The sequence below is a fragment of the Mus musculus genome, chromosome 19 (genome assembly GCF_000001635.26).
Source record: "Mus musculus strain C57BL/6J chromosome 19, GRCm38.p6 C57BL/6J".
Classification (NCBI taxonomy): Eukaryota; Metazoa; Chordata; class Mammalia; order Rodentia; family Muridae; genus Mus; species Mus musculus.
The window spans coordinates 4,687,826-4,699,452 of record NC_000085.6 but is presented as its reverse complement, the minus strand read 5'-3'; the positions used below and the strand labels follow the sequence as shown (position 1 = coordinate 4,699,452).

The 11,627-nt window shown below is 40.9% G+C and overlaps 1 protein-coding gene across 7 annotated transcripts in view; it reads left to right on the top strand.

Moving 5' to 3' along the window:
* Positions 1-739: 739 nt before the first annotated feature.
* Positions 740-11,627, top strand: part of Gm960 (predicted gene 960) — a 72,980-nt gene continuing 62,092 nt past the window's right edge. For 3 of the 7 annotated variants that reach the window (XM_011248638.3, XM_011248637.3, XM_011248636.3), the window contains exons 1-3: positions 740-1,276; positions 3,311-3,449; positions 6,948-7,001. In XM_011248638.3, coding sequence (XP_011246940.1) covers positions 785-1,276; positions 3,311-3,449; positions 6,948-7,001 — 685 coding nt within the window. In that variant the 5' untranslated portion in view covers positions 740-784. The remainder of the gene's footprint in view (positions 1,277-3,310; positions 3,450-6,947; positions 7,002-11,627) is intronic. The other 4 variants (XM_011248634.3, XM_011248639.3, XM_011248635.3 and 1 more) reach the window with 4 other exon arrangements.

Below are 11,627 nucleotides of genomic sequence, written 5' to 3'. Positions count from 1 at the left end.
TATTTTTTAAAAGAGATGAGAAAAGGAGGGAAAAACTCCAGCGACTTCCCAAATGCCAGCTTTTTATCAATTCTGATGATTGTGAATATTCCAGAAGTAAAGGCCACCTCTCCAGTATGTCTGGCTGTGAAAACCTGAGATGGGGACCAGGGGCAAGAGCTCTGAGTGCACTGGAAAAGGGTATACTTCAGGTCCCAAGAGACATGTTCTTTAAAGGAGCACCAAGGTTGTATACTGGGCAGGCACTCTGCCAGTGCCACAGCCTGTTCTGTCTAATCCCAGCTTCTGCAGAGGAAGAATTTTCTCTAAAGGAAAGCGGCCAACGCCCTGTTCCACCCTTCTCCTTGGGTAACTCGTTGCCAGGCAAGAATCTCTCAAACCAGCATCTTCTTTTGGCAACCCAAGGGACAATCTGTCAGATTCCCGATAGTTGTGAGCCTAAGTCCACCTCACTAAACCCGTTCTGCGCCTGTAGGACTGTCTCCCTTGCTTCCAGCTAGAGACACTCAGAGCTGCTTGTCAGCCACACGTTCTGTGAAGTCAAACGTGGGGGAAGAAAGGGTCTGGTGGGAACTGGGAAGCTCCTAGGATCCTCCTGGAATAGACTGGGGAGAAGCTTGGGGACAAGCTGCCAGATACAATATAGTACCTGCAGTTTTGAACTTCAAAATAAATTTCTTAGTATTTGTTCCAAATCTTATTGCAAGGCACACATAATACGGGGTAAAAAGGTTGTTCACCTAAAATCCAGTTTTAATTGGCCACCCATATTTCCCTCTGTTAGATGTGGGAAGTGGAGCCTGGTCCCAGGCACCGCCCGCAGAACAGAAGGCAAAGCCATCTGGGGTCTAGAGCCAGCTTGGGAATCCTGCACTACGCAGCCGCGGCTTTCCAGGGAGCAGCCCTGGAAAACGCCGAGGGCGGACAGAGCGCTTTGAAAAGGGCCGAGGGCCGTGTCTTGGCGAGACCGTGGGAAAGTCTCAGGAGCAGTCGCCGCCCGGCCTCTTCCCGGCTCGCCTCCAACCTTGGCAGATGCGCCACCTGTCCTCCCGCCCACCCGCCTACGGATGCGGGCCGCCTGGGGCAGCTCCCGCAGTGCGCAGGCGCGAGGGCTGGGGGCGGGGCGGACGCGCGGTCAGGCGGGAAGGGACTGCCCGGCGTGGGCGCCCTCCGGGTCGAAGCCCTAGCTGAGGAGGAGGCTGTGACCAACTGGCAGTCCCAGAGCTGCAGCCGCTCTCCTTACAGAATGGAGAGGACGGCTTTGGCTGTCTGTGAGGTGATGCTGGGAAGGGAGAGAAAGACAGTTCTGAGAGGAGGGCATTGTGAGGAGATCCTCCAAGTTTGGGCGCAGGGATCTGGCAATTCCTGAGGTGGAGAAGAAAATGCCGTGAATGGCTAGAAAAAATTAAAATCCCTCTTTCTTTGGGACTGTGGGAAGGGCCTGAGGTATGAGGTGCAGGACCACCCATCAGCCTCGTGGGTCCTTTCTGAGGAACCGATGTGTTCCGTGTTCCGGGCTTTGCCTGTATGTGCGCTAACATCACCACCTAAAGCCGAAGACCTGAAAGGTCACCAACTATGGTGATGCCAAATATGGGGTGATTCTGGAGGGGGCTTGGAGGTTGGCCAACTGGAGTTTTAGCGTTTTCTATCCACCAGTGATGAGAGGGGAGTTGGAAAGGTGAGAAGGAAATGTGCCATCATGGAAGGGTGGATCAGGGAATCAGGTGGTAGGCAAGGGGACACCAAGCTGTAGGAGAAGGTGTGATATGCTCTCGGGGCAGCCACCGTGAGGTGTGGAGGGTTGAATCCAGGGCTCGTACATACATACATACATACATACATACACATTTCTATACATGTGGACGGGGAACTGTTTAGTTCTGGAAGATGGCATTGAATGAATACCTGGGCCAGCTAGCTACATGTGTTCGCACCATTGCTGAACTTGGCAGCCATTACCTAATGGGACACTTAACTCCAGGCCTTCTAAAGAACACTGCACAAATGAATACAGAATTATAGGTTCTGAGATAACTTAGAATATTCCTGGTCCTTGGTGTCTTCTTTGTCATCGTCAAAGGAAGTTGGGGGATTAGATTTAACAAGATGACAGAACCTGGGATGGAACCCAGGGCTCTGACTCACCCACTAGTCAGTATTCTTTTCCCAACTGCTATCATTACACATAAAGGCACTGGAAAAAATCTGAACAGAGAGAGCACAGGAAAAATGTGAAGGAAGATGTTAGGCTGTAGAAGTGTCCAGAAACCATCTTCATAATTTATGGTACGAATTGGAATCTTAGTTACCAAATTTGTTTACTCAGAGCTCCCTGCCAAAAAAAAAAAAAAAAAAAAAAAAAAAAAAAAAAGGTGTTGGCTAAGAGATTTGTTGATTTGGGGCCTTCTAAAGTTTGAATCCCAGCACCCTGGTGGCAGTTCGCTCCATCTGACCTCCATGAGCAGCAAACATGTGGTCAATGTATGTATATACTGACAAAACACTCATACACATAACAATAAGACTTTTAGGCCATTAAGGTAACTTATGCCTTTAATCCCAGCATTTAGGAGGCAGTGGCAAGATGGATCTGTGAGTTTGAGGCCAGCTTGGTCTCACATTGTGAGACCAAGTTGTGAGGTGCCCTGTGGGTGCTGGAACTGAACTCTGGTCTTCTGCAAGAACAGCCAAGTACTCTTAACTTACAGTCCCTTTCCAACATTCACAAATAACATAGCTAAGTATTTATCTTATTTTGACGTTCAAAAATGTTGATTTACTGAATGAAAAAGATAATTCAAAACTAGATACCACTCTTTTCCATAGTTGGCTTTTATTTGGGCAAGAAAATAAAAAAACAAATTGCAGTTCATTTTTAAAAAAATTTTTGTTTCTAGGTGAACTTACCCAGCAACTTTTTTTTGTTTTGTTTTGTTTTTTGTTTTTCAAGACAGGGTTTCTCTGTATAGCCCTGGCTGTCCTGGAACTCTCTCTGTAGACCAGGCTGGCCTTGAACTCAGAAATCCATCTGCCTCTGCCTCCCAAGTGCTGGGATCAAAGGCGTGCACCACCACTGCCTAGCAGCAACTTATTTTCTTAATTTCCTGTCTTGGTGTGCATAATATTGAATTATACTGTCTACTTGCATATTTTTTGTGTTTAGATGCCATGATCTGAGCAAATGTAAATCTGTCATCTCATAAGCAGAACTACAGTATTTTATAATAGAGTTTTAACTGTATCATACAAATTTGCTTAGGACCATGATTTTAAAGATTATGTTTTATCTGAATTGTGCTCTTTTCAGATTTTAAGATATTTAATAATTCACTGGAAATGTGAGGCAGGAACAGCAAAGGGAACATTGCTGGATGGGCAGCTAGTGATTTCCATAGAAGCGTTACGTTCTAAGCACCTGCCAGATTCTCTGCATTGTATAATAACTAGTAAGTAAATTATCTGTTTTGTTTTGTTGTGAGGCATATCATAGTTTGTATAAAAATTTCAGTTTGTCACTGTCTCATTTCTAGTGTAGTTATAAAGCAAAATGACTTTTATAGGTATTCGGTAATAGATTTGTAAGTGTGCAATATAGGGAAGATAAATAGGACTATAGCTTTCTTAAATTAAAATTGCTCAAAAACAATTTTACTTTTGCTCTTAGTTTTATCTTTTTCACAACAAAATCATATCGATTTTATCTTTTTTGGCAATTGCAAAAAAAGGGGCAAAAATAAAGGAAAGGGGGGGGTAAAAAGAAAAGAAATGGCGGTGTATATTTTTACCCCCAAACCCCATTGCATGGGCATTTTGAGCGTAATGGATGCATGTCAGGCATAGATGGCATTTGCATTTATATATCTTCATGTAGTTATGTTTGTAATCTATCAAGAAAAAAGGTGATATGCACGTGACATAGTGTGTCATTATAGAAACATATTTGGAGAGCAAGACTTTGTAGTTATTTGACTTATCACAATAATTATTAACATTCAGTTATTAGTATTCTAGATTTTCTGTGTATGTGCGCACAACTAACTGGCTTTTTAAAGAAACAGTGGCACATACTTTAATCCCAGCGTTTGTGAGGTAGAGACTCCTCTCTTAAGTTCTAGGCCATCCTGGTCTATAGGATGAGTTCCAAGACAACCAGTGCTATGGAGAGAAACCCTATCTCAAAAAAAAAAAAAAAAACCAGAAATGTAATTGGTATATTATAGTTTCATGTGCTTTTTATTAAAGTGGTCAGTGTTTTGTGTTAGCATGTAGAAGAGATCTACTTCCTTTCTTTCTTTCTTTCTTTCTTTCTTTCTTTCTTTCTTTCTTTTCTTTCTTTCTTCCTTTTATTCTTTCTTTGTTTGTTTTGTTTTGTTTTTTGTTTTTGAGACAGGATTTCTCTGTATAGACCTGGCTGATCTGGAACTCACTCTGTAGACCAGGCTGGCCTCGAACTCAGAAATCTGCCTGCTTCTGTATCCCAAGTGCTGGGATTAAAGGCATGCGCCACCACTGCCCCGTTAGGACTAATACTTTTAACCATATATTTGGTTGTTTTTAATTACCTGTTTCTAAACTTATTTGTAATGTATTATCTTTTTCATTAAAAATGTTTATTTTTAATTTTTTGTTTGTTTCTGTTTGTAGGGATGTCCATGTGGATGTCCATACTTAGGAGACTAAAGGTGATGGAGCCTTCTGGAGCTCCAGTTATAGAAGTTGTGAACTTGGTTTCTGGGAACTGAACTCTGCTTCTTTATAAGAGCCCTAGGCACTATTAGCTGCTGAGCCATCTCTCTAGCCCCTTAAATTTTTAAAAAGGCATCATTATTACTGGCTTTTGTTTGTTTGTTTTGTTTTTTTGAGACAGGGTTTCCCTATGTTGCCCTGGCTGTCCTGAAACTCGCTCTGTAGACCAGTTAGCCTTGAACTCAGAGATCTATCTGCCTCTGCCAACTTGAAGTGCTGGGATCAAAGGCATGTGCCACCGCCACTCAGCTGTTATTATTGGCTTTTAAAGAAAGGGCCTTGTGTGGTCCAGGTTGATATCTGACTCAAAATATAGCCAGGGGTAACCCTAAACTCGGGCTCCTCCTTCCTTTATTTCCAGAGTCCCAGAGTTACAGGTGTGTGCTACCACAGCTGGTTTATGTGCTGCTGGGGATCCACGATACCTGTTTATACGCGGCATTCTGCCTACTAAGCTATAGCATCAGTCTCTTCTTTTGATTTTCTGAGATAGGCTGGCACTGTGTGGCCCAGATTGTTCTTGAACTCCTAGCAGTACTCCTGCCTTAGCCTTGTGAGCGGTAGTGTTATGAGCATAAGCCACCATGCTGGCTCCAACGTGTTCTAATTTTGGTACTTTCTGTAGCTGATACATAACTCTTTATTTTGGGGTCTTCTCTCAATCATTAATCAGAGTGTTTCTTGATTTATTTTCCTCTTGTGTTGGATTTTGTTTTCTGAGTCCCAATTTCTTTATGTCTTGGCTTACTCACTGTTGTGGTGGCTGTTAGGTTTCAGCAGCTTCCTGACAAAGAGGGTTGGGAAGGTAAATTTCTTGAGATTTTGTATTTCTGAAAATGTCTTCATTCCATACCTTTAGTAACTCAGCTGTTAGTACTGGAAATCCTGAAGTCTTTATAATTATCCTGTACATGACCTATTTCTCTTTTTCTCCCTGTAAGCTTATAATAATACTTTTAAAAAACCTTTGTTTTATTAGATGCAATAGATAATTTTGAAATTTCAGTGACTTAACAGATGAAATGTTTGTTTTTCCTTTATTTTACCACCAGGTTTTGTGTGTGTGTGTGTGTATGGATTTTTTTAAATGTAGAATCCAAGACCTTTCAGTCTTGTGGCTTCATGTTTCCCTGGATCCTCTAGTGTCTCCCCATTCAGCTAAGGATGGAGAAGGAGAACCAGGTTTATCATTAAGCATAGGCTTGGAAATGACACAGGTTACCTTTGTTCCCGTTCTTCTGGCCGAGACTTAGTCTCATTGTCATAATTGCTCTGTGTTTGCAGAGGAGCCTATAAAACATAGTCTATCTAACTGTGCTCAGGAAGAGTGGCTGAGAACCAGCAGTCCCTGCTCTTTGTTCTGACAATGCATGGTGCTGTCCTTGCTGCGGGTCACTTTCTCTCCATTGTGCCCGGTGCTCAGCCTTTTCATATAGCTCTGGTCCTTTGGGTGTGGTACATTTTGCTTGCAATTCTTCTACAAAAGTTTCTATTATTTAGATAGTGGATTTTTGCAATTTTCTTTTCTAAAAATTTCCCTCTATTTTCCTCCAGTTTTTCTTCTGACTCTTGGTCGAGGAAACCTCATTTTTGTTCAACATCAGTCTTGTTATGTCTTTGCTTTTAGAATGGTCAGATCTTCCATCTGATGGGTAAAAGCCTAACCGCTAACATTTCTGAAGCAAAGGAGAGAGGAGTGTTAGTTATCACTGAGCTCTCTGTTTGGAGTCACTAAAGACGTTAAAAGACAATCCCTGTTTTCATCACAGAGGCTCACACTTCAGTGTATTGAGAGAACAGCTTCTCTGTGCATCAGGGTTAGGGAGGGCCAGCCTCTGGGATCTTGAAAAGAGAAGGAAAGTCAACATTAGTTACTGGCATCTTGTACTCTGATCAATAGCTGCAGTTTGGAGTGTCCCATAATCATGGTCTTTCATGTAGAATAACATCTAAAGGAACAGTCCTGGTGTTGATTATAGGTGTTAAATATAGGTGAAAAGAACTGCCTGTGGCATCGTCAACCCCCACATAGTCATTGTACCTTAAAATACCTCTTTTGCCCTCTATTTATACTGAACTCATTAATAAGATCTCCCTTTAATATTCTGTATCTAAATGCAAGATTTTCAGAGTCCCACTGATCTGTTTAAAGTCAAATCTTTGTAATTGCCTCACTTTTTTTTTTTCTTTTCTTACAGTTGCTTCTACCAGAAGTGTTTATGGTGGCTTGAACTTCAAGAAGTTTCTACAAGGTAAACAATTCCTAACTTCCCTGAGACTAAAGCTCTCTTTGTCAATGAGGTTGATATTTTCTGAAATAGATTTATTCTAAAAGATAGAATTTCAGCCGGGCATGGTGGCGCACGCCTTTAATTCCAGCACTTGGGAGGCAGAGGCGGATTTATGAGTTCGAGGCCAGCCTGGTCTACAAAGTGAGTTTCAGGACAGCCAGGGCTATACAGAGAAACCCTGTCTCAAAAACAAAACAAAACAAAACAAAACAAAACAAAACAAAACAAAACAAAATGATAGAATTTCCTGGTTTCGTAAATAAAAATATAGGCTGCCCACTTAAGTTTGATTTTCAGAGAAACACTAGGTTTTCAAATATAATTTATTTTTCAGTTATGTGTGTGTTTCTGTGTGGGTGTGTATGTCATGTGGGTGTGGGTGTGTGCAAAGTTTGAGGAAGAAGTCAGATCTGATGCTGGTGTTTATGAGTTGCCCAACAGAGGTGCTGAGAACTGAACTCAGCTCTTCTGAAAGAGCAGTACATGTTCTTAACCCCCGAGCCATCTCTCCAGACCCAGACACTCATGTAATAATACTTCATACTCTCCTTTCTCTGACATTCCACTGAAGCAATAAAGTGGAATAGACTTAGGAATGGGCATGACGTCCAGGTAACTGTAGATTTTCTGACTATTCTCTGTACAACTCAGGCAGACATTTCCCAGATATTAAAGAGGATTTGTTCCTATAAAATTTAGATAAGTAATGTACTGTAAATGTTTTTTCCTGTTAGTAATACAGTAATATTTTTCTCTATATTATATGACAACATCAGTATGTTTTTAAAACTTTGTGTTTGTGTATGTGTGTGTGTGTGTGTGTGTGTGATTAGAGAATAACTTGTTGCAGTTGGTTCTTTCCTTCTACTGTGGAGATTCTGGAGACTGGACTCAGACTGTCACACTTGGTGGCAAGCTCATTGACCCACTGAGCAGATTAGTCTTGCCAGCTGCCGTTTAGGAACTTTTGATGATTGTGGGTTTAATGAATTCTTCTTTCCTTTGACTTATGAATAATCTGTATTTATTTTAAAGGACCAAGATGATCTGAGAACTGTTGTGCTTCTATTTTTATCTTCTGTGGTTGTTTGGTTTTAAAATATTAGTCAGTGAACATGGTTTTCTAATTATAAAAATGTAAATTTTACCGAGTTTTTGTTTGGGTGTTGGAGATGCAACCCAGGACTGCACACACACTAGGCAGATGCTATTATTACTTTTTGTGGTACTAGGGATGGAACCCTAGGTTTGCATATGCTCGGCAAGGGTCTTACTGCAGAGAAGCATCACCATCTAAGCTATATCCACAGCTCAGTTCCCATTTAGACTTTAGCCATCCTGTCCTGAGGCCTCCTAAGCCACCCTGAAGGGAAAAGGCATCAGCTTACCACCCTGAAGAGTTGCTGTGCTTCCAACACTTTGGGAGCGTTGAATCCAGTTTAAAAGTTGTGGATTATGAGTGGAGATGGTGGTACATACCAGTGATCCCAGCACTTGAGAGGTGGAGACAGGAGAATGAGAAGTTTAAAGACATCCTTGGCTACCTAGTGAATTTGAGATCAGGCAAGACTACGGAAAACCCTGTCTCAAAAATCCAGTCCCCTCCCGTCCTAAAAAAGAACCACAGAATAGTTGCCTCAAATCATCTCTCTTAATTATTCTCAGTTGCTTTTGGGGGGAGATTGTTTTCATGGGATGCTACAAAGGACGGAAAGATCATTCCGCTGCAGGTGACGTGTGTGAAAATGCTTTGGAAGAAGAAGAAATTCCGTACAGACAGAGGGAGTATGTAATGAGCACTGGGAAGGTGATAGTGTTTTCTGTAATATCAACTCATGCTTAATATGTGTGTACAAGGAGCAGATTATAGGTAAGGCTGCTTCAACTAATATTTGTGAAAGTGCTTTGAAAAATGAAAAGCCTGTAACAACAAAGGAGTCAGTTTATTGCATTGTTACTGGTAGGGAGGAGGCATCATGTACCACTTATAAAACAATCACGTTTTTATACTAATACAAAGTTTAGATAGTGTCATGGTGACTTAGATTTAACTGTTAATTGTAGAAGCTCAAACTCCTTTGTTTAATATATTTTTATATAATTGTGATACAGAGTGAATGGCTCTTTCTGCAGATATGAAATGTTATGTATCAATATACAGTAAAAATTGCCAGTCATGTTTAGTAGCCAACTTCAGCTTCATTCTTCAGTTGCTAGAGCTCATAATACTAACCTCCATTCCATAATGCTTTTTATTCATACTAATTAGTAGCATAAATTGCGCACTGAAGCTCACAAAGGAAATTGGCTAAGACTAAGGCTTGAATCCCTTAGCTCCCTGGCTTATGCACCATTAATTATGTCTTTATTACTATTATTATTTATTTAACATTCCTGTAACACTGTTAGCAAACTGCTTTAAATTGGTCCACTGTCCTTATACTGTTTAATTAGCTTCATCTGGGAGCTCCTGGCAGCTGATTCACTAATCACCAGGGTCCAGAATTGTGTATCTTTACAAAATTAGAGGTATAGCTCTGAATTCAGTGTGACCACACTGTCATCTTCATCCCTTACTTGCTGGGAATAATCCAGCTCCTTCTGTCCTCACTCTTTGGCTTCTTCTGTCTGGATATTCTTCCGATATTTCTCTAAGTGGACTCATACTTTATTCTAGGTTAATAAACAGTGGACCAAGGCAACTCCCTAGTGTCCTACCTGTTTCAGCTTCTTTTCTTTTTATCCTTTTTCAGTTCCTAACGATTCATGCTTTAAATCAGCAAACTTTTGTTGACTGTCTCCTTGCCGTGAAGTGACAGGAAGGGAAGACAGCTCTGAAAATAAAATGTGGTGTTAAGGGCTCTAGTAGAGCTACGTTCCCAGAGCTTTTGTGGTGATCCAGAGGATAGTCTCAACGTTCAATCACAAGTGTGCCTTTCTTCTTTTAGTTGATATGCATCATTATTCTATGTTAATTTCAGACAGCTTTCCTGATTTTTTTTTTCTTGGTTTTTTGAGACAGGGTTTCTCTGTGTAGCCCTGGCTGTCCTGGAACTCACTCTGTAGACCAGGCTGGCCTCAAACTCAGAAATCCGCCTGCCTCTGCCTCCCAAGTGCTGGGATTAAAGGCATGTGCCACCACACCCAGGTCCCTGATTTTTTTTATTGTGTGTATGTGTGTGCGTGTGCTGGGGAAGAGATGCACATGCCATGGCATACATGTGTAGGTTAGAAGATAACCTTCAGGAGTTGGCTCTTTCCTTCCAGTATGTGGTACTAAAAATCAATCCCAGGGCTCCAGACTAAGCGGCAGACATCTTTACCTACTTAGCTGGCTCGCTGGCTTTTGCTGTCCTGCTTTTAAACTTTATTGTTTCTATGCTGAAGACATTTTTTCCGTTTTTTATTACTGACATGTCATTAAACACCAATGGAAGAGCTTGTCAAATAAACTACTCTGAAATATGTGTAATATGTGTTCCTAAATTTCTATTTGATGTATCTATTCTTCTTTAGAGAAGTCAACACTCTCACAATTCTCTAGGGTTAGAAATCTTGCCTTTTTTCAGAGAAGTGAATTTCTCAGTTTTCTTTTCTTCATCATATAACAAATTAATTTTTTGTTAATTATGTCTGTAATATATAATTGTTTATTAAGTTTATTAGTGCTTTTCGGTTCCTCTATGAATTATTTCCTATTTGCTTAATTAAAGAACAAAAGAAAACCAAAGATCAGATTCAATGCCACCTATCAATTAGAATAATCCCCTTGGCTTTTAAGAGCAGTGGACACTGTGCTGGGTAGTTTTATGTTAACTTGATTCAAGTTAGATTCATCAGAGGGAGCTTCAATTGAGAAAATGCCTCCATAAGATTAGACTGTAGACAAGTCTGTAGGGCTTTTTAAAAATTATTATTACTGATCGAAGTGTGATAGCCATGCCCGTAGTGGGTGGTCCTGGGTTCTATAAGAAAGCTGGCTAAGCAAGCCATAAGGAGCAAGCCAGTAAGCAGCACTCCTCCATGGCCTCAGCATCAGCTCCTGCCCCCAAATACCCACCTGGCTGAGTTCTTGCCTTGCCTTTCCCAGTGGATGGTGACTGGGTTATTTATGTCAGCCGGATGAATCCCTTTGCTCCCCTCAACGCTGTATTCTTATTATAACACGTGCATGTAATTCTATTTTCATTTCATATATGTGTATATATTAGCAGCTGGATTACTTCTATAACATATGTCTGTTTAGTAAAACATGATTCTCCCAGTTTGTCCAACTTTCTAGGCTCTAGAAACTCCTTCCTCTCCGGTTCTTCCTGAAACCTGCCAGTTAGTGCTGCAACAGATAGCAAACACAGCCTTACCTATATTTTGAAAATACTTTCTCCTCATTCTTGTGTTTATAATTAACTTCATTTAAATTATTTATCGCAGTCTTGGTGGAAGGCCTTCAACATGCCAAGAGGTACACTCTTGAACACATCCCCAGTCCTCCATTTTTTTTATTGACATAATTTAACTCTATCCAGTTTGGCGAGACATTTTAAAAATACTTTTTTCTAAGTCAGAAACATTTTATCTTTTAAATTT